The following is a 24,014-nucleotide window of genomic DNA, read 5'->3' on the forward strand; positions in this document are numbered from 1 at the left end:
ATTTCACATATGGGAAATATTTTTAAATAATGTGGCCTTTGCACAATTGATGGTACATTTAATTATATTTCTAAAGCAGATCATTTTTGCAGTGTGTTAACATTAAACATGGATTAAAAATGGATGATCCTAAGCTTGGTAGTTTCTCACAGAGGCAAGTCACAGTAGATCAGGACAAAGCAGTTTTACAAACTGGCTGACTAAATAAAAATAAAATAACAATAGTACATAGGGCGGCACAGTGACTCAGTGAGTAGCACTGTCACCTCACAGCAAGAAGTTCCTGGGTTCAATCGAATCCTTTCTGTGTGGAGTTTGCATGTTCTCCCCATGTCTAAGTGGGTTTCCTCCGGGAGCTCCGGTTTCCTCCCACAGTCCAAGGACATGCAGGTGAGGTGAATACAAAATTGTCCATGACTGTGTCTGACATAAAACTTGATGTGAACTGATGAATCTTGTGTAATGAGTAACTACCTGTTTTTTCATGAATGTAACCAAAACATGACCTTAAAATACTAATAAATAAATAGTCCGTTTGTATACTGTCAACCTGATTTGTCAAAGTCAATAAAAATTGCAAATCTAAAACATCATTAGTACCTTAAATCAGTGGTGGTTGTTCTGTCAGTTCTGTTAACTGATGGATTAAGGATGGTTCTCAAATTGTGCACAGCAGCATATGGGCTACACATTAAAAAAAAGAAAGATTGTTTAAGTAACAACTGTTTTTTTCCTCATAAAGAGGTCCTTAGCTTCAAAAATGTGGAGAACCACTGATTTGGACACTGTTGAACCTATTAGTTTAACAATAATGTAGGGAACCACTGATCTGGACACTGTTTAACTTATTAGTATTTTTCTTTATTCACCACCTGTCTCCTACACTTTCGAACAGTGATATCAATTATCAATAAGAGTGGTAACCATGCAGGCTAATCAATGTACGTAAGAGCTAATGGTATGTTTCACTTACCGTGGTATTAATCTTATTAACACATATGGACCAGCATGCAGAAATCCTTAATCCTCACCACTCCTCAACAAAACCATGTCTCAAGTTTAGTTCAGCTCGTACATAGCATGAAATAAACATTCACTCGTTGCAAGTCTAATTTTAGGGCTGGATCTCAAAAAAGCCTCTTTATCCCTATAGATGTGCACTAAACAGGACGCAAAACCCCTACTCTACATACTATGTAGTGCACTATATAAAAAGGATTAAGCCGTTTGGAACACAACCTAAAGCTTCGCTCTTGGACGACGCTGTGTGAAGCCAGATAACTAAGTGCAAAGCGTGAAGTCTGTATGTATATCAACATATCAATTAGAATTTATCTGTGTGTGTATTTTGAATTTATAATTGTATTAATTGTTGCTAGTAGTTTAAAGAATTCGGTTCGGGTTCTATATATAACACGTAATGTGTGGAGCTGCTACACTACACTACAGTCTTGTCTAGCATTAACGACTTACATATCGCGTTGTAAAAATAGTTAACATTTATAATGACTACAAAACAAGTTAAATTAAATTTTAATATATTAACATTTATGACAAAATGACACCATTAAACGTTTAACATAATTATTTTAAGAATGTGTGCTTTTATTTTGAAATAGATGCAAGTTTGGGCTTTTATGCTAACTGTAGCTAACATCACCATGCTGAGTAAAAGGTAAGCTGAGTGAGTCTACATACATGATCTCTACTTTCTTATGAAACAGGATAAATGTACTGAATGTAAACTGAAGTATCGATCCGCTTCCAGTACCAACGTTGGTATCGATACTATGGATATTTGGATCGATCAGCCCACCTCTACTAATAAGGGGTCAATACCTAGCCTAGCCAACTGGTTCACAGCCGAGATACTAAAACCCCAAAACTCATACACCATAATCATTATTATAATGAAATATATACAGTAATGACTTGTGCAGTACACTAACTATATGAAAGACATTACAGCTGTGAGTTAATACCCAAGATCAACAACACCGGTTGAAATAAAAAAAAGGATTAGGTTAAAGTTAAATATAGCCGCTCAAATGGCGCAGTGTTAAAAAAACACGCTGGAACCAGAGCTGGGATCTCGAATACATCGTATCGAATCTTAGCTCTGCCTGCCGGCTGAGGATGAGCGGCCACATGAACAGTGATTGGCCTGTTGTTCAGATGGGTGCAATTACGACCTCTGCTGGCTGATTGATGGCGCCTGCACAGTGATGAGGAAAAAAGTGCTCTTAGGGGGTGTCCCTCCATGCACGCAGCTATGCTGCACTGCACTCATCAAAGTGTTAGATTAGATGCATACGGAATGTCGGCGAGGTTAGCTTCGTTCTCCTTAATCAGAGTAGAGATCGGCATTGGTGGAGAGGAAGCATGATGCAATCGGGCAATTGGAAAAAAAAAAGTTAAATCTCTGGATTCATGTAATTTATTTTTCACTTCATGGATATAAACATGAGTGATTTTACTGATAGATGCCTGCCAAAGGAAAATAGTCCCCAGTTTTTATTTCAGAAATCTTTTACGAATAAAAGGTGGGGAAGGTTGCTAGTTGATCACTGACTGGTCTTCATTAAGGACTCTAAAAAGAAAATGTTGCTCAGCTTTATAGTCTTTTATTTGCTTGTCCTCCCCACTACATAAGACAATTCATTACTGCCTCCTAGGTAATACTTTACTTTGCTTCTTGAACACACAATGATTTCGCTGGTCCAGGTAACTTCATCTTAGTTCTCATAAATAAATGGTTAAAGGTAAATATGTAAAAGCAACATGCGACTATTCCAAATACTGAACCATGTTTCCTTTAATAATAATAATGGCATGTGGTAAATAAATCAAAACAGACAATATGTACGAAAATACCGAAAGCTGCAGAAGCAAACATTTTTGAAATGTGTTTATTTGTACATAGTCAATAACACTCAATATTGGAGATAGACAGAGTACAACGCAACCTTTAAACTGAGGTGCACAACAAAATGGTAAATGAATGAGAATGAAAATGAGGTTATGTCACTGTTAAGAGTCAAGATGGTTACTTCAGAGTGCAGTCTTAGGCCAAACCATTTATATCTACATAAAATGAACAACAAAAATGAGGGCTTTAACTTAAATCTCATGCAGGATGGGTGTAAGCAACATCATTATTTGGCCCAGTAAGTAGTGTTAAAAATAATACATGAAAAAAAAATATTTAACATGTAAACTATGAATGATATAGAAACATTTTTAGAATGGCAGACAGTTTTTGACCTTCCTTTGAGTAAAAGTTTATACGTGTGTCTCCCCGCTGTTGCCACATTCCACATAGGTTTACTTTTCCCTAAATTTAAAGAACCCTACTTTCTCTTCTTCCGACCCAACTATTTAACATTCACAATCGGTATGACATTGCCTATGTAAGTGAACCTTCAGTGCTACACCACTAGAACAGATTTGATCTGGACACAGACGGCGATGGTTCAGAGCGATGATATTCAAGTACATTTAACCAAAAGTAATAAAAGGTTTGTTTTAGTTTTTTTCATATAACTCATATAAAAGACACCAACAGTCCAGCATCTCAATAGTTTTCTTGGTTGGTGAAAAAGAAGGAAAATACAAAGCATTTTTCCATAATTACATAGGCCTAAACATTTTAAATGGGCTTTTTTTTACCGGGTCCAGCCCAAAAAAAAGATCTGTAACCTGTACAGACAAAACACACAAAAGAACAAAAACATGCACTAAATGGCTTTTGGGCAAACGTAAGGCTGCTTTAAGGACTAACTGCTTACCTAGAGATCTGTTTCAAGCAGTAGAGGTGTACAAATGTAATGCTGTGTATAAAGACATGCAATAGATATACAATGGCCTTTAGGACTAAAGGCATGTAAAGAAGGGGCAAAGAAAATGACAAAGTGCAAAAGCCACCTGCATACATCATGTTCTGTCTGACTATATATTTTCATCTGTTTACTGCATATAACAACATAACGTAAAAAATCTGAAACCTTGAGTTCAGCATGTGAATGCATAAGAAATCTGGAATACCACGGTGTGACACTTCTATAAATTAGACTGGAGATGAACAAAAAATGCCTTCGTTTTCTTTGCAGTAATACATCAGGGCAACGTTCTCCAACAGACCTGTACATCATGTTTACAGAATACAGATGGTTTATCGCCTCATTAGATTTGATAGAGCCTTCACGTAAACACAATTTTTAAGAGCACAAAAGTCTCCTTCAGATAGACAGATCGATCCTTTCAGAAGAGCTGACTGTATCTTCATTAAGATATTGAGCCGTCTAAACAAGGACCGGCACCCATAATGCTTCAGGTGGTTACGCAGGTGGAAAATCTCGACTTCTGAGAACTCTTCCATGAACATAAAACTTTGGCTTGAATAAACAATAGCAGACAGTAATATCTGCTTAACAGAGATAGACAAGTCTAGTTTAAAATCTCAACTTAAAGAAGTTTTTCCACCAGTAGCTGTACATCTTTTTAATTCATATAATTGCACCTTATTTGTAATCTGTACATGTTCACAGCTTAAATGTAATGCAAAAACAACATGTTTTCTTCACGAGCACATAAAGGAGGTTGGATTAACAGATCGCACCCAGGTAGTGACAAGTTGGTGTGGTTCAAACACAAGGCTGAATGCTGTGGCTGTATAGAGAATTTTTAAGACCAATTTATTTGGCATTTAATGATTGGACCTCAACAGCATAAATAACGTATTCATGACGAACATGATTTGTTGTTAATTTGATCTTAAAACTGTATATGTGATTTTAACATCAGGGGTGTAATGATGCACAAATTGCAGAATACAATATAGACTTCTACATGCTTTTAGACTCTAGATTGAACTATTAAACATGTTGCTAGCCGGCTTCTCACTGTTTCTTTTAATATACTTGAGGTAGTCAAGTTCCTTGTTAAATTATTTTGCTGATCTCCTAAAGCAGATGCAGGACTTCAGTGAACTCCTAGGTTGTAGATATTAAAATCACAAGCTTCTAAGTGGAACATTTATGAATTGTGGTCATTTTCATTGTTTTACCCTGGTTAATCTTTATATTTTTAAGGATGCTCAGGCTGGTAAAACACACCAGCCTTTGTCTGCTGAGATCCAGGGTTTTAATCTTAGCAGTGCGATCAGCCTGTCAGGCGTCTACACAGATATGATTGGATACTTCCAGGGGGTCAAACTGCCTAGCTAGTAAGGCGGTACACTTTTCAGTGCACTCTCGGCACCGGTCCCAAATAAGGAGGGTTGCATTAGGAAGGGCATCCAGCATAAAAACTGTGCCAGTTCAGGTTGATTACTTTAAACACCAACAGCAGCTCTCCTTGTGTCCATGTGTGTCGTTCACTTTGTTGAAATCATCTGCCTGTTTATATTTCATTTGCAGAGCATTACCCTGTATATAGAAAATAAATATAATAATAACTTGCATCATACCATCATTGCACCCCATCTGATGTTTTTCCTATCTTTTTTAAAAACCTTATACCCCACATGATTCAGCATCACACAGTACACAGGCAACCTCACCACTGACAAATCATTGCACCAAACTGATAATGAGGAGAGCTTGAGAGTATCGAAGGCATGTTCATGACACGTTTGTGTGTGATTGTGTGTGATTGTGTGTATACATACATAAATCTTCCAAAGCTTTTCGCCATCTAACATCCATTTTGTCTAAATGCTTTCTATGCAGAGAAATCTGTTAGCACCAGTGTTTTTACAGGGATACAAAGTCATTAGCTAAAAAAAAAACCTGCTTGGTTGTGTTCAGTGTAAAAAAAAAAAAAAAAGTATTTTAGAACCCTCTGGCTTAGAGCATCTACACCAAAGTGTTTATTCTCCGTCCTGTTTTGAAGATATCAAGATAGCCATCGCTGTGGCAGGCAGTAGGGCTGTCAGGGTGTCGCTTTTTTATAATCATAGTAACCACATAGTGCCTTTAAATGCCCTGGATATGGGGGTGTCATTTCCCCCACCCATATTTTGACCCATTTGTTGACCCATTTGTTGTACAATTACTGCTAGCGTCTACAGTGGCTCATCATAATTATAGAAAATAGTTTATTCATGTTTACATAAAACCTCATCTCTTGGTTTTAATCGGTTGGTAAATTGTTCAGGATGTGCACTATCCGATTCTTACAGTCCTAACCAATCAGCACATATGAAGACAGATTTTACTGATTTCTGTCCAGGTTTATCTGCATCTCATTAACACACGCAGACTTGAACCAGATAAAAACACTATCTACTTTCAGATGGTGCTCATTAATCAAAACCCTCAATGGCTCAATACACAAGGTATTCTCATTTTGGTAACCAAACATGACCTAAAGTATAAACATCAGCCAGATGTCGCTAACAGCTTACAGTCTTTGTATATTTTGCAGTAAATTTTGAAAAACAAAAACCAGTCGACAGGGCCATTAAATGTAAGACAAGGTAAGCAAGACAAAATAGCTTCTAAACGTAGCTTCTAAAATGTATGTCAGCCATGAAGAGCTATGTTAAATCGTTATACTCTCCATTTTCATTCTTCCTTGCTAACATAATAAATCCCGCAATTTAATACGGCATCTTTTTTTACAGCCTGTCTGAAACAGCTGAAAACGAGTGTCGAGTCGTTAGTATTTTACAATATTGTTCCACACTTATTGTGTACCACAATTAAATGAGTAAAAAAAAAAAAAACACACTGATGGTAATGAGAAACATTTTAACTTCTTATAACCAACAGTTTTATTGTGTTGGCGTTACCGTGACAGCCCTAGTATTAAATACACATGAAAAATGATTGTGCGTTCAGCCACAACATGATCCACACAGCTTGTTTCTGGTGCCAGTTTATCTTAACCACCCGTCCTCTGTGCTGGTCCTTACTATTGCACCTTCCTATTAGCTGTTTAATAAGGTAGCAATGAATCTAATGCACAACACCTTATATGATTGTGTCCAATGACTTAAATATAAGTAAAAAAAAAAAATCCTCTACATTGCCAATATCATTTTATCTCATAATTTATCTCAGATGTGGGAGATAGAGAAGCAGGAAACCTTTGTAGTGTATAAAGAGTAATAGTTTTGAAGAGCGTAAATGTGTATATGTAGGATCATGGGAGACATCAACTACATCTGCTTCATATGCTACAGCCACCTTATGTCAGGTGTTCCTTTCGAAGCAAAAACACACAGCCTCGACGAAATTCTTACCCTGTTTAGTCTACCAGTTTCTCAGAGGTTCCATGCATATTTGAAGGCGTTTGGAATCAGAGGAAGACGTGAGTAATCCGAATAAAGTGTTTGCAGAGTAAGTAATGCTTCCCATTGACACAAAGTGTTCTTGAATTAAAAAAAAAGTAAAATAAATCATGGTCTCTTGAGGAAAAAAGCAGCAAAAACATACCCAAAAAAACATCAGTACAAAACTATGGGCAACCATGTACCACCATTCTGGACTAGGTTTACAATTCTTCTGTATAGATGCCAAAAAGGGGATTGACAGAAAGAAAATTCTAGATTGTTTAGTGCTCTGTTGGGGCATCGCCCCATTTTTGAGGTCTGGCTGCCATTGTTTCTGCTGGCACAGACAAGCCAGTAAGTCCCAGGCAAAGGATTCAATAGCTGAACCATACCCTGGTGGATCAGTTCTGGGCGTGGTGTCGGATGGTGTGGAAGATCCAGTCCATCTTGGTGGTCCATCCGCCATGATGAGCGTCATTCATCTGCTTCATGAAGTAGTCCAGGGCCTCCTGCTCAGTTTTGTCCAGCGCCAAAGTCTTGCGGATGTAGGCGATGTCATCAAACGACTGTAGCTCAGGCATACCGGAGCCCAGCATCATGGAGAACAGGTTGATAAAGAGGTTGGCATGTTGCCGGATGGCCAAGTATGCCTTGTAGCACATCTCCTGGAACCTGCAAAGTCAAAGTTCTATATTTAGTGCAGCTCTGAAATAATAATGTTTAGCTGAGCTACTTTTTTATAATGCAAAAGCATTAAATCTTTCTAATTTGGTCTTTTTAAACCATCAAAATAGTCTTTGTACAATACTAACAACAAATCAAATTCCTAAAAAGTTGAGATGGTTGAAAAACTGGAAATAAGTAGACAGAAATAAATTGTGGTTCCTTGTAACAACGTTTTGTAATGGTTGATATAATAATCTGCTTTATATAAAATCTGCTAACCAGCATGGGTTGTTAGATATTAAGCTTCATAGTCAACAACAGGCCTTTAATAATTGATGTAGGTAGACCAGTCCAGCACCCTCTAACAACAAATGCATGTGTGACCTGTCTTTAGTTTGAGAAAGCAGGAACTTAGGTTTGCAGCTGACTGTTACACTGTACTTGGGAAGAGGAAAGCTGTTTGAAAACACTGTGACTGCTGGAGAACAAAGTTGCCAGCAATCATATTAAGGTTACAAAACGTGGATCTCACAGACATACCTCTCAAACTCCCTTGTTTTAGTGCATTCTTGGGTTCCTCCTTTGCTGATTACGATTAAAAAGTCCTGGGTTAAGACGAACGGCACTCGCTCACGCTTGTAACCAAACTTCTTCTTCTTGTGGTCCAAGAAGTGGCCAAAGTCTATGTGAAACAGCTGTCCATCATCCTTCACCATGATGTTACTGTTGTGTCGGTCACCGATGCCCAGAATGAAAGTGGCCACACAATAGCCAGCACAGGAGCGTGTAAACAAATCAATAGCCAGATCATACCTACAAAAAATAAACAAAAATACATAAATATGCGTGGTCAAAACAAACTTTGATTTAAACATGAACTGTCACTGCGAAAGCTCACATCTCGCCCTTGTTTTTGTCCTTCAGCCACTGGTGCAGGGTGGAACTGTTGAACTGCAGAGCTCCTTTGAGACCTCCTTTACACTGGATTTGCATTATGGTGTGAGAGCTTCTCACGACTTCGATTAGGCCCACACAGTCGCCAATTGACAAGCAACCATAGGGAAGCATTCTGTAAGGAAATTACAGTTGAGGTACAAATTAAATCACACATATATTTGTATGGGAAGCATGTCATAGCCGCCTTTGGATTTCGCATTCACATATGTTGTAGAACACAAAGTATATGGCCTAAAATATGTGGACAACCCTTCTAATTTTTGCTCCCATATTATGGGTTTGACATGGCACAGTCTTTCCTGACACAACCCTCCTTATTTAATTCGGGCTTGAAACTAGCACTAATAGGGCACAGTCAATTGCACCTCCGAATGTCTAGCCTTTTTGGCCACAACCCCCCTCAGACATGGCCCGTCATGTCTGTATAGACAGCAGCACTGAGAATTAAACCCTGGATCTCAGCAGTAGTGGGCTAGCGTATCTTACTGCTGTGCCACCAAGCTCCCCTGTAAACCCTTCTAATCCCATGGCTTTGAAACAGGATATCCAACAAGCTCACAGCTGCCCACATACTGTAGTGTACATGTCTTCGACAAGTGTATGTAAACCTTTTACCTAAACCATAAATGCAAATGAATGAATGTCAGCATTAAAAATAATAGTACCTTAGATCTAAGCCCTGGTTTTGCCAGATGTTCTCCATTATTTTAATAATCTGAAGCGTCAGCATGTCCTGCCTTAAATCTAAAAAACAAGTTCAAATACAATCAGATACACAACATACAAAACAGAGACATTCACAAAGACATAATGCTAATTAAAATAAACTGACCATCCCCATTCTTGAAGATGATCTCATTGTTTTGGAAGAGAAGCTCTGACATTATATCAGGGTTTTCCCAGTTCAGCCATAATGGCCTTTTGGCTGATGACATAATTCTGCATTCTTCAAGCCTAACAGAAAATAATTAAATACACAATGAATTACAGACCTTACAAAAAGCTTTGGGTTTTAGTACTGTGGTATCTGTTAATATGAACATGAATCTTACCGCAGGTTGCCCAGTTGGTGGGCTGGGTTTAGTGGAGAGGTGAAATTTTGAAGGGCATCCATGTAGTCTGGCCTCTTCATTTGCTCCACCAGGAACTTCATCTGCACCTTAAAATCATTACAAAAGCCATGTTATATCACACAGATCCTTTTGGGGCTGAAACTAAGTAATGCCCCTAATTTGATTAGTCTGTGATGTGTTACATAAACACCACCCAGAAGTGTTCAAGGTGTGTTGCAACCACAACACAACTACATGACACACACCACTCTTGACCAAGAAGCCCAGGAACTGGAACTGTTTGGCCATATGGATCAGCGGCTTGTCTGGCACAAGAAAGGCAAAGCTTATGACCATCTCCAAGGTCGAGCATGGAGGTGGGTCAGTCATGCGGGGATGCTTTCTGCTGCAAGAACCAGCAAACTGTATTAAAAGCTAACAAGAAGAATATATTTCTAACAAAAGTAGAACTACCTTTTGTGTCTCATCTTTCTTCTCCTGCTTAAGGATGTCTGTGAGGTTGATGAGTTTCTCCATGGCTTCCACCTGCCTACCCAGATGCTTCAGGTACATGCCACAGGCACGACAGTACGACTCCAACAGCAGGCCGAAGCGCTGGCTAACGGTCTTGTTGTGCATCTCAGACCTGTAAGATCCACAGTCGCTTGTTTTATGTAGAGTTTATAAACCACTCAGTGTATATTAGGGAGAAAAGCTACATCCAGGAAATTGGACTTCAGTCAACAGCAACAACAGCTGCTGTATACAGGACACATTCAATCATTTATAATCTAATCTAACTGTATGCAGACTGAAGTTGTGAAAATTAAGTTACTGAAGCATTTAGGTAATTGTGGGGAGGGGGCGTGTACAAATTCACAATCAGGATTTTTCCTTTTATGCCTGTACAGTTTTGTTCTTTGAAAGTACGACAAACATGCATGTTTTTTATGCGTCTGTTTAGAATGATTGCAGCATTAGTCAAAGTTGTCTAAATTATACCGCCATACTAGCTACAGTTTGCAAACATTACAGAGGACTACACCTAACCAAAGTCATGTAAACAAGGAATGGCACTTACTTCAAATGCCAGAAAAAGAAATGTCCAATTCTCTGGTTGATTAGTGCCCTCTTCAGAAGAAATCGTACTAATGGATTATCCAGATACTGCTCATACTTTAAAACCTTTAAAGGACACAGGCATGCAAATAAAAACCATTATGGTAAGCTCTGTAAAAAATTTTATCAACTCAATGTGTGGACACCAGTCCGTCATACCTGGACCAACTGAATAAGGTACTGGGAGAGTTTATCATCAGTCAGATACTTCTCAAGGCACCGAACTGCAAAGTCTCTGATCATAGGATCTGGATAGTTGCAGTCAAGCAACTCCATAGCTTGTTCTGGTTTTATAGGAGGCCAGTCTTTAAGCAAGCAATACATCTAAGTGAGACAAGGAAAGATGAAATTGCAAATTTTGTTAAAAGACAGACAACCACCTAAATTTTTCTTGGAAAAAACAGTGTCAGAGGGCTGAACCTTAATTCAGCTGCTTAAATCACAATGTGGTGCAATAAATAGCACATAATACAACAAATGATAATGCAGTTCCAATAGTTTTGGAAAGTAGCACAATATGTAGCTGACAAAAAAGCTGTGTGGCAACTGCACTATAACATAAGTACCATCTGTACACAATAAATAATGGTTAATTACAGTTAAACAGTTTTCAATATGGACAGAAATGCAATGCAAGTACAACAGTGTGTCAAAAGACCTCTAAGAATTTTTAATAAAATGTTTCTAAAACATTTACTTTAAACTCTTGACATCTTTACTTTAGTTGGACATGTTTTGGGTTTTTGGGCAGGTGAAAAAAAGGGTGTGGCTTGACATTAGTGATGTTTAGAGCCAACTTTTAATGACTTTTTCTAGATGCAAAATCTTGTTAAGACAACGTCAGCTAGCCTCCTGAGACTAATGAAATTACTACATATGACTGATTTTTTTTCTTTTTTATAATCTTATTAGTAAACATCTTACTTTGTTTTGTAATTTACAAAATATATATATATATATTACAGTAATGTGCAATAGGCTGGCATAATAATAAATAATTACTTGTGCAACTTCCTCTCTGGAGTTCCACTTTACAGCAAGTAGAATTTTAGGAAGGATCTCTGGTATGTTGACACAGTAATGCCTACAAAACAACACACAATACACAAATTAAATAGTTAACAGTTGTATTATAAATGCCACAGTAAAGAAAACACTAAAAGGGAAAACCATATAGAGGGTTATTTGATTACCTGTGCCTCCACAGAAAGTCCTTTTCTTGCTCTGTGATCTCTGAAAGTGGGTCTCTGTTTGCTACTTGTCGAAGCTGATCGATGTCACCGTCCATGATGTGGTCTCGTGCCAGTCTGCTACTCTGTGAACAAAAATCGCGAGATAGATTACAAAAGTTACATTTTGTTTGGCACTTGCTTTTAAGTTCTGCATATTTTATACCGTGTCATTAACTATTACAGGCATCTGGCTAAAATGCTTAGTAAACTGACATCAATTTGCCTAGTCGAGATGTAGTACAATAGTACAGCATAAAATCACATTCTAAAAAGAGCCCATAAATAACGGAAATTCTGAGGCAAACACACATGCTTTTATCACTTATTATGAAATTATTTTATAAAGTGCCAAACGATTTCAGTGGGCTTGAACAATAGACTACCTATCTCAAACTCCAAACTGACACTACATATACTTTGATCTGTGATCCCTTCTCCAGTCATGGACTTGCCCGACACTGTTTAATGGCAGAGACAACGAAAAGAGGCAGACACTGAGGGGTAATTCCACAGCTTAATATGAGTCCAAGAAAAATTTCCCTGAGGAGACAATAAAGTGAATCTCATCACTCAGACCAAGGGGCAATTAAGGGCAGCCAATCAATCTTCAAGGCCAGTTGTAGCCTAGTGGTTAAGGTACTGGACAAGTGATCAGAGGGTCACTGGTTCAAGCCCCACCACTGCCAGGTTGCTGCTGTTGGGCTCGTGAGCAAGGCCCTTAACCCTCAACTGCTTAGACTATATACTGTAACTGTACTGTAAGTCGCTTTGGATAAAGGCGTCTACTAAACGCTGAAAATGTAAATGTCTTAAACAGAGTGGAAGAAGCCCACATGACACAAAAAGAACATGCTCTATGTGCCACCATTAGTTTATACTGAAATGCCAAAACGAATTCAGGGTACATTTCACCAGAGTAAGTCTGGACCCTGGGTCTCGTGCCACATATACTCTGTAAAAGTGCACAGTTATAAACATCAGCAGGTAAAGTGGTGCCATGATCAAATGAGCGGGATTGTGTTTGGGTGCTCACCTGTCCAGACTGACAGTAATTGTATCCCATGTCTCTGGGTATCATCTTATTAGCATGATCCTCTATTGTAGCCATGTCAGGAAACTTCACAGGACCGCCGAGGTAGTCAAACTCCAGCTCGAGACATGGGGTTTCCTGAGTAACACAAATACAGAAGTGTGGGAAACTACTTTATCCCAAGAGTTAGAAGTCAGAATACCTCATTTCTGGTAAACAATTCCAACCTCAGTCAAAGTTGGCCAAAGCAAAATAAATGCCATTAAGCACAGTTGTAGTTCTAAACTACATTAAGACATTACTGTCTAAATGTTAGTAACTAACACAAACACTGGCATGGAGCCTTTACATATTTTACAGCAAAGTTTTTCTGGTTGAAGTTTTTTCAATTATTAAATTAGTACCAGCCATGACTAGTAATTTGGTGTTTAGACATTTCTCGTACAAACAGAGACTCCCAGGGATATGGACAAATAATATGCTCATTAAAATGACTTCAAACCAAAAAAAAACAAGAGTGTGCAGGTGAGCTCACCCCAGGTTTATTATTTGCAGCAGTACATGGCTACTAAATAAATTTTAAACTCTTACGTTGTATCTAGTTGGCATGATGTCCCAATTTCTACAATCTATTTTACATAGTAGCAACTAATAAGTAATAACATTTCAAACAGTGTATTATATGGCTGTATTGAGCTGATACCTTGTTGGGGTTGGAGCCTGTGACTCCAATGGGGTTAAGTAGATCTTCTAGGCCGTGTGGCACTGGCCACAGATTCAGTGCCATCTTACCAGACACGAGTGTATGTGTGTAGTCAAACAGGTTTACATTTCCCCAAGCCAGTGGACAGTGTTCCTAGAAGAGAGTGAAAAAGGTCACTTGTATAAGCTACAGTGTTTTGTCTGAGGAAAACTTGTGTGTGTCAAATTATATCAATTAAATAAAATATGTTTTCTATAGTTTATTTCTTATTCTATTCAACATATTGTTTATTATAAATTATGATTAACAATAGCTGGTTATAAACTGTATTAAAACAATATAATTGAATAAAATACAATATAAAAAAAGTGGCATAATGTCAGAAATGACAAATCAATCATTAATATCACAACTGCTTGCTAGCTACAATTATAAACGTAATTTTTTATGTCATAAACTGTGGCAGGCCTACCCACAATATTCTCAACCCTGAATTTAAAAGATACCAAGTTATAAACAAGCTTGTACCTCTTTTGCTCCCTTTCTTCCCTTTACAGAACAAATGGACAGACAAAGACGAGCAGCCCGGGGAATGTCATGAATGTACATGTCATACATGAGCCACTCGTTCCACCTGATAAACACATAGGAGGGGGAGGGGAGTGACACGAATCAGTAATTAGAATTAAGCTGCATTAGCAGAGAACACAGTTTCCTACTGTCAAATTTTTATTGTATACAGTTCTATTTATCTGGGTAATACCTTGGGTTTGAGCATGGCACACGTTGTGTGTTGACGTTGTCACACAACTGCTCTCCACCATGGTAGATTCCTGTTCTTACATAAATCTGCAACAGAGTTAAAAGCACAACATTATAATTGAGTCTTTAAAGTAATAATCAGTTACTTTAAGCTTTTACATCTTGCCATCAGCAATTGTGTGTAACTGAACATTGTGTATTGAGGTACTAAAAAGAAATGTGATTAAACAAGGTACAAAAACGAAAGCACTTTTATTCGTAAGATAAGATTTTTTTTTAAACTCTCATGGGGGAAAGCTTGTTGGACATCCCGTTTTAAAAACAAATGGTAATAAAATACAGTGTCCTGAAATTAAGTAATCTTTACAGCAATAACAGTAGCCACTATTCTGAGTAGGCTTCTCACAAAATGACATTTCATGCTTTTTCCTGGTCAGGGTCGAGGTGAGTTCGGTTTTCCTGAGATCACTGGTCGCAATACAGTAAGACACCATGGACAAAATGCCAATCCATAACAGAACCCATATAATCATTTTAACTATTTCCATAAAGACCTTATTATACCAATTATACATTAGCAACTCCCCTTACTTAACTAACCTTATCAACACTGTAATTCAATTACATCTGAGCAGCCCCACCACTTTTTAGAAAAGACTCCTTCCATGCATAAAATTAGAGCAGTTTAGATAAGCACCTTGTCAATATCCCGGATGTTTACATTAACGTAGGTTGCACAAAGAACGTGTATCCTCAGGTTGCTGTTGATGGCCCACAGAGATTTGCTGGAGGCTTCTCCGTTCATGTACGGCGTGGCTGTGGATATCCGCCGAGAGTATGACGGCATGGTAAAGGTGTCAACGGGCAGTTGTGAGTATAAACTATCCTTAGACATCAGCATTAGGTTTGGCATTCGGCCCAGCATAATGCAACTCCTCACATACTGAGACAGAGAAAAGAAACACAGAAAAAGATTGGATGTGTTTAAAGTAGCATATATATACACCTTGCTGACAGTCCAAAATGTCTGAAATGCAGAATGCTGTTTGTAGCTGCTGTAATATTTGGCATTGAAAACACAACTGGAGGACTTCAAATGCAGATGGTAGACAACACTGGCTGTTCAAACAAGCAAATAAATAATAGCAACTCTTTAGTAATTAATTAATTCATTTATTAAATCATTCAGGCTGCTCCCAATTTTGGGTCACCACATTTTGGTCTGTGTACCTGATTTGTGCATCTAGTTTTTAACGGCGGATGACGTCCTTGATGCAACCCTCCTTATTTTATCCTTAAAATGTATGACTATTACAATTTCATAACCCATAATTTACCATTTATCTGTATCACTGCCCATTACTATGGTAAATGTTAATACATTTTCAAAATTCTAAAAAAAAAAAAAAAAATAGTTCATAGCTTGCAATTACAACAGTTAATTGATGTTGAATTTGGTCATAAACTGACATTTTATTGTTCACCGTTAAAGCTGTCATGTATCTTTAATAGGGGTGGGTTTATAAAATCGATTTTTCGATTCGAATCGATCTTTATTTGAATGATCTGATATCGATTCATATAAACGCAAGATCGATCTTTTAAATGAGCCCCTTTTTACGGTGTACACGGAGATCTGTTACCCCCTTTAATCTCGCGTGACCAGCCACTGTTTTTTCGTGCAAGGAGATCTGACCTGCACATCAGTTCAGCATGGCAGAAGCTCCAGTAATGAATATCTGGTTCACACTACATGATTTCTGCCCTGATTTTCGGCGACTGGTCGGCGCTAGATTTGCCGGCTCGGGAGCAACTCGGTTCTTAATCAATGTGAAACAGCGAGGAAAAACACACGGGAGAGGTTGTAAACAGTTATAAACAGTAATATAGTTATCGTTCTCTACAAAACAAAATATTTATTAACCTCCAACTTCAGAACAATCCCTGTTGGTCGTGTTGCAAATCCACTCAGATTCCTTTATTTTTTTCTCTTTAATATTACGCTGCTCATCAGCGCACAAACTTTGATCGCTCGCTACTTGTTGGAGTGTATTTTTGGACGTGGTATCATTAAACCCCTCGTCACTTCTCACGTGTGTTTTCGTGACAAAACGTAGTTTGGGAGACCAGACAGACTCATCTGAGATTCCTTCTGGTGATAGATGGTGTAGATGTGAAACCCCCCCATCATCGATCAGTCGTGCAGTGTGAACTGTACAGCGACCGGGCAAATCAGAAAGTTGTGTAGTGTGAATTTGGCATAAGCTGTGCAACAGCCAGGTAAATGTTTACATTACATATACACTGTTGTAGCGTGTCAGACATATAAAATAATTATTTAAAAAAATTAATGTTACTGTTTTTTGTTTTGGATTAATTATTTATGTAAAAACAAATATTTTTAATAATAAGTGTTCTTTGTACAATTATCACATTCGTTCTCTGAACATCTGTACATATTTAAACAAAACCTGTTCATGTAACTCAAATATGCCTAAATGTGTTGAATCGAAATTGAATCGAAAATCAAATCGAAGATCGAATCGAATCGGGACCTTGTGAATCGGAATCGAATCGATCCAGGAAATGAGTGGCGATACCCAGCCCTAATCTTTAATATGAAATATATTTGTAAAAAATAATAATTTCATAAGATTTTGTAGCTACGTGCTTAAGGTGTGGTGGGCAATATAATACAATCACTTGAATTTTAAAAATGTATTAACATTTGCCAACGCTATGGGCAAAGGTGCAGAAGTCCCTTTTTTAACTCACACTGTACTTGTACAAGGGTACTCTACGTTTAGGTATAATCGTGATACTTAAAAATGTACGAAGTGAGCAGGTGTAAATGAGGTCTAAGAATGGCTGTATCTATGCAAACCAAGTAGACACAATGACAATATGCAAGTTATCAATGGCAATGTAGTACGTGGTGTGTCTATCTCAGCATTTACTAGCCATACAAATCTCAATTTGCTACTTAAAAAAAAGTGGTCAACATTTTGGAGATAGCAAGATGGTAAGTTTTAAAAATACATTTACCTTATATTGACTAATGGGGTACTTTTCCAGCAGGTATTCGTCACAGCCGCATACTTTAAGAATGTACTTGCCCTGGTACTCCTGCACGCACATCTTCAGCTGTTCAGGAGATAGCAGCATGCTACGTGTCTTTTTCCTTATGGCTTCTGCTATCACCTGCTCAGGCACGCAGTCGTGGTTGATCTTTAATGTGTACTTCTGCTTGTCATTGTTAGGTGAAACAATCACCCAGATGACCACAATGATCTGACCTGAATGGAACATTACATTATTAAAATATATGCAGCAAGAACATTGATATACGTTAAGACGAGAGATGTTACAAATCAGGGGTCTCAGCGATGGAGAATCCACTAATTTAGACATCTAGGACAAGCTGATTATTTATGTGAGTTACAAGTACATATTTGCATTTGTCCAGCTTTTATTTGTCATTGTTCAGCGGACTGCTGCGCTATAAGGACTAAAAACCTGTAGCTCAGGTACATAATAAGCTTGTTTACCCAGATGCTTCATGATTACTATGGAAACAAGTGAAGAACAGTCAGGAAAACAGCTTAAACTAAGCATACAGAACAGGAAAAAACAGACAGAACAAATGCCACCGGTGCCATTTACCTTTGTCTAATTTGCCGAAGATGTGCTTTGGAAGCTCTGGTGATGATTCCACATTGGGAGGGTAAACATACAACGCTCGACTATGAGGTCCATTGCAATCTCGGAGTTCTACTGAGTCTTTGCAAACATTAAGTATATTTCGTCTGAAGTCCTGCACTTCAGGATCTTTCACTAGATCAAACTCGCACACAGGCATGCCGATTGCGAAACCTACGAAGACACAAAACAATAGCTATTAGAACAAAATCTGGACCATGCTTATTAAGTACAGTGGATCTTTAAGTAACAACCTAGGAAGATGCATAGAAGAAAAAAAAGACGTGTAAAGGTGGACATTACACACTGGACGCAATTAAATCTGTTTTCCTTTTTTCTGTATTATTTTGTAAATTGTAGATTTGTACATCTTTAGCTTCTGAAACATTTGTACTCAAACCAAAATGTAATGAAACCATTTTAATTAACTGTATCTGTATTTAATGACTTTTAGTGCATTGGATATTGGTTTGTTTATTAGGATTTTACTGTCATGGTTTCTACTTTGGTTACATTCATGACAGGACAGGTAGGTACAGGTTACACATGGTTCATCAGTTTATGTTAATGTCAAATATCGTCTGGCAATTTTGTATCTCCAATTCACCTAACTCACATGTCTTTGGACTATGGGAGGAAACCAACTGGGTGACGCAGCGGTCTATTACGCTAGCACAACACGGCTGGGATCCGTGGTCGAATCTCAGCTGTACTATAGACTGACTGAACATCTACACAGAGACAATTGGCTATGTCTAAGGAAAAATGGCCGAGATGAATTGGTGCCCTGTCCAGTATTCCTGTCCTGCGACCAGTGTTTCCCAGTAGAACTAGACTTGCTGTGACCCTGACCGGGATAAACCCAAAATGACAAAATGAAAACGTTAACTCTGTAACTCTGTTACACCCATTACAAGTGTTTTAAATTAACAGATGTTCTCTTTTCAGGAAATTGTATGAATTCTTGATCACAGTAACAGCACATATGCTAAAAATGTGTTTGATAAAGACATTATTAAGAAGAAATGTCATCAGTATTTAAGACCCCTATTTTAACTGAACACCACCAAAAATTGGACCAAAAAATTTCCAATACTGAAGAGTTCTTACCAATCTCTCGGTTAAGAATTTTCTCCTCCCTGTTGCCAACAGGTTCTATGACCTTTAGGAAAGGCTGGAAAAGCCTAAGATCACAAAGTCTTCTGGTTTCATCGTAAAACTCTTCCCGCTCTGCCTCTTGCGTTACACTGACAAAAATGTAAGAGGCCTCTTCCTGCAACAGTTGATAAAGCGGGTACTTGCGGGCCTCCCTAAATAGTTCATGTTTAATAGTGACAAGTGTGGCCTCACGGAGGCACTCCAGGGTCAGGAGTATGCCGTTTGGAAGCAAGCAATCCACCAAAATCCTCGGGGGCATCAAGTGGATGCCCCATAGTTCTCCGGAAGAGGGCCTTGGAGGCATAGCGTCTAGTCCTTACAATCGTCCAGTTTTAGGATATGATTCTGCCGTTGTATCCACTGAGGAGAGAAGACAAAAACTGCATTTATACTGTTAGATCATGACCCTAAGCATGGTGACATGGTGTTAAAACATGAAAATGGAATTATTAAAAAAAAATCTAAATAAGTCATTTATCCATAGCTCAAAACCTACATTTTAAGCGAAGATAAAAAGCTGGGCTGCATTTTTTTTTACTGAAAATGATAAAGCACACGAGTCACAGCGTCTCAAAAAGAACCAGGGTGGAATAACAACACAGTGATGCAAAGAAACAACAGAAGCCCAATCCACTTAATACAATCCTTATCTCAGGCTTAGTGGACACCTCACAGAGTGCTGTCTTGATGACACAACAAATGTGTCATCCAAAGATTAACAAAAGAAAGGAACTATTTGCATTTATCAGTAAGAGACAAGTTATTTTGATCCACAGGAAGCCAAAAATACTTCTATCACAAGTGGGTGCCTTTTAACTCCATCCATAATGAATCAGCTAACTAGTCCAAGACAAGTGCATCTCCTAATGTGATAAGCCACTATGAACAAGTCACACCATGTACGGAATGGCAGTGAATTCTTTTATGTACAGAAGATTCAGGAAGTATACTTGCTATTTTGCACATTTTATTGCGTTGTGGATTTAAGCTGGCACTTCTGGTATGAAGCGGTAAAGTATGCAAGCCCAATACAGCTGAAATCCAGGAAACGGGTTTGAATCTCAGAAGTGCAAACACTACGTCTGGCAAAAAAACAGGCCCTGCACATCACCTGGCCATTAAACATAGTGGTGGTAGCAACATGCTATCAGGGTGCTGCTCAGTGGCAGGGACAGACGAGTAAAAATTGAGGGGCAGATGAATGCAGTCTAAATACAAACACCAAAGAAAACCTCGTCCAGTGCACAGTTAACTCATTATACTACACAGTGAATAAAACAGTCTATAAGATAGTATAAATAGCAATTCTTCCACCTCACTGGACAGCAAGCAAAGCTTTATTGCAGGCCCACATTGAGAAATCAGATTACTGTCTCATCTAGACTTAGAGCTTTCCCAACATCAGATTACTAAAGTGCATGTTAGCCCAGTGATCAGATTATTGCCACAGTCAGATTTCTTTCAGTTGTGTGAATAGTCGGTGCATGTAAACACTTACTATTCGCATGAGGAATATTACAGTACACATTTTTTAATTCATACTGACTCTTATTACATTTACATTTTCAGCATTTAGCAGACACCTTTTATCCAAAGCGACTTACAGTACTATTACAGTATACAATCTGAGCAATTGAGAGTTAAGGGCCTTGCTCAAGGGCCCAACAGCAGCAACCTCACAGTGGTGGGGCTTGAACCAGCAACCTTCTGGTTACTAGTCCAATACCCTAACCACTAGGCTACGGCTTGCCTTATTACTCACAAAAGGTTATGGGATGGTAAACCGTGTTAACAAACTCCTTTAAATATTGTCAGGGGTTTAATACATCATAAAATCCACTGCAGTATAAAAAAAAAGTCAATATTTGTTGCATCGTCCATCCTAAATGCATCACAATGACAGTAAAGAATCTTTACCTTAAAGCTGTTTTAGAGTGAGCTAAACACTGCTTGAATCATGTTGGAAGCCATCAGCTGATTTAATCTTGAAATAATTTGTGCCAATGGTGCCGGGGAGTATTCTGTAAGAATGAAAAAAAAAAAAAACATTTTGGTTAAATTTAATCATAAGAACAAATCATGGCCTATTTAGTGTTTGTCCACACCTACATTACACATGATCCTTGAGTCATTTCAATTATGAAACTGATTCTAAGTGTGAAGTTTTGTTCAAAACAAAAGATATGAAGCTTTAAATTTGTAGAAAAATAAAAGAAACCACTCATCAGCTTTCCAATTCGACTTTATATCCAAACCTATAATACAGTATTACCAATTTATCTTTTTATCTACACTGTTCTGTCGCATCTTTTAAAAATTGGCCCAGAGTAGTTAGTTCTCTTTATTTACTTTTCATGTAGCATTTGAGCCAAAAATGATAAGAAACTGTATGAACAAACTCTGAAGTTTCCAGGCTCAGTAAAAACATAGACAGACATGATGAAATAATGCAAATCATGATGATTAGGCACCGCAATGTGAATTCTAAAAGACTTCAGAATGAATGAATTAATTAATGAAAATAAATAACAAACGTGTGATTAACTTTTACACTGTTGTTTACTGTATAGTGGTTAGACATGTTTACACTACACTGCCCCTTGGTATGACTAGACAAGGAGGTTTGTGTGTAACACGTTAGCATTTATGATAAATGGATAACTCGTGGCATCTATTATAAGTCGTATAATTGAAGTGACTGACCAGTGGTCAATCAAAACGAACGTACTACAAAGATTCAGAAACACAGACAAACACACGTCTAAGCAAAAATAAACATGAGCTACGAAAGTGGAAGAAAGACCTGCCAAAACAATACCAGCTCGCTATCGATACGTCGGATCGCGTCCAAAGGGATGTGTTTACAAAAGATGTCCGCAGTCTATTGAAATACATTTGAAAAGTAAACTTGGTCAGAATTACTTCCATGAGCGACTGTGTCAAATTAATTCACATAGTTACATCAGAATATTACCAGCTAGCCAAACTAACAGGCGAAGGCGAGCCGGCTGAATAGGTAGACCAAAGCTCCGGGTCAAATAAACACACAAAACCTACCCAGCAACAAATAAAAAAGTATTTTTTTTTATTTTTCTAACTGTATTTTATTTTTCCTATCATACAAAGTCGTCGCTAAATTATTATGAACACGTAGACATATTTGTTTGTTTGGTATTAGCAAACTAGCTAACCAACGTTAGCTCCAAAAGAGCGTCTCAATCCGCACACTAGTGCACTACATAGTGTGTCACATGAGTACTACACAAATAGCAAAAAGTACACACTAGTTAGTAAATTGTTATGCGGTTTGAGACACGGCCTTCATGAAGCGCGATAGCTAATTAGAATGGGAGTGCCCGAACAAACTAAATACCCTACAATAAAACAAATTCAATGAGCGATTAGCTGGCTAACTAACATATCCTAACAAACCTCAATTCTTTTTTTTATTAATGTTATTCGTCGTTTGGACCTAAGTCATGAACCTAACGCGGCTAACAGCTTAGCCAGTTAGCTAAACTTACCAGTCTTACTAGAGAACTTCATAAACAATTTCAACACCATTCAATTTTCCTTTTTATTTACTTAACGTCTACAATGTAACCGTGCTTTAGTTCAATAAAGCGTAAATGTTTCACTCCATGTAGACTAAAGGTAACTGTTATTGAAATTACGCACCGTGTTCTCTGAGTAATCCGCTGTCGGTGCTCTCTCCCCCGGTTTGAGGTTCAACTTAGACGCGCAGGCGCAGCTCTGGCCTACCCTGCCCGGCCCGACAGGCGCAGGCTCTCCATAGCAACCCCGCACAGCTATAGCTACGGCGATCTTCTTCCAGCAGCCCACACACACACAAATTACACATTACAGAAGCAGAACAAAGTCGATGGTTGATCGATGTTTTATCCAGAAATGTAAAAGGTCACTGTCATGGATTCTGTGTTATTTCCCTCATGTAAATAATGCCGAGTGCCGGTAACAGCAGCGTAGGAGGACTGTAGACAAACAGGCTCTCGTCGGCGGTGGTGACTGAAGGAGAAACCCTGCACTGCACTTCTGTGTTCATTGGTGGGTTGTGTTATTGAGTTATGCCAATCCTAAGAGTCCTAAAAAAGCTCCGCTGAACTCCAGAACCGCAGCACTGACCGCATGAGGAAATACAGTCACTTCTTGAAAAGTGTCAGTTCTTTAATTTGTCCTGCTTATGAATCATTTCACGAAACGTTTACATTTAAGTGATTATAAAGTCATCCTTGTCTTTGGGGTTTCCCCCAGATAATCCGGTTTCTATCCACCTGCCAAAGCATGCAGACGGTGGCCTGGCTTTTCTAACTGTCCCTAAGTGCGAGTAACTCACTGACTG

At 38.2% G+C, this 24,014-nt stretch overlaps 1 protein-coding gene across 1 annotated transcript; it reads right to left on the reverse strand.

Annotated features, from left to right (window-relative positions):
* Positions 1-2,893: 2,893 nt before the first annotated feature.
* Positions 2,894-23,573, reverse strand: pik3ca (phosphatidylinositol-4,5-bisphosphate 3-kinase, catalytic subunit alpha). The gene is made up of 21 exons (XM_063013473.1): positions 23,333-23,573; positions 21,572-21,675; positions 19,607-20,014; positions 18,461-18,670; positions 17,843-18,093; positions 15,495-15,740; positions 14,799-14,884; positions 14,564-14,669; positions 14,036-14,188; positions 13,336-13,470; positions 12,264-12,385; positions 12,073-12,154; positions 11,230-11,394; positions 11,033-11,136; positions 10,426-10,597; positions 9,952-10,058; positions 9,732-9,853; positions 9,565-9,643; positions 8,841-9,011; positions 8,483-8,755; positions 2,894-7,948 (listed from the first exon to the last, which is right to left on the reverse strand). The coding sequence occupies exons 3-21, from the start codon at positions 19,956-19,958 to the stop codon at positions 7,678-7,680; spliced, it is 3,207 nt and encodes a 1,068-aa protein (XP_062869543.1). The 5' UTR covers positions 19,959-20,014; positions 21,572-21,675; positions 23,333-23,573; the 3' UTR covers positions 2,894-7,677.
* Positions 23,574-24,014: the final 441 nt, after the last annotated feature.

The sequence above is a fragment of the Trichomycterus rosablanca genome, chromosome 17 (genome assembly GCF_030014385.1).
Source record: "Trichomycterus rosablanca isolate fTriRos1 chromosome 17, fTriRos1.hap1, whole genome shotgun sequence".
Lineage (NCBI taxonomy): Eukaryota > Metazoa > Chordata > Actinopteri > Siluriformes > Trichomycteridae > Trichomycterus > Trichomycterus rosablanca.

Excerpts from the sequence above, each read along its gene's own strand:
- pik3ca (XM_063013473.1), bottom strand. The coding sequence starts at position 19,958 with ATGCCTCCAAGGCCCTCTTCCGGAGAACTATGGGGCATCCACTTGATG. Across the intron at positions 9,644-9,731 it reads CATCTTCAAGAATGGGGATG|ATTTAAGGCAGGACATGCTG; the intron begins GTCAGTTTATTT and ends CTTGTTTTTTAG. Across the intron at positions 9,012-9,564 it reads AACCAGGGCTTAGATCTAAG|AATGCTTCCCTATGGTTGCT; the intron begins GTACTATTATTT and ends ATTTCCTTACAG.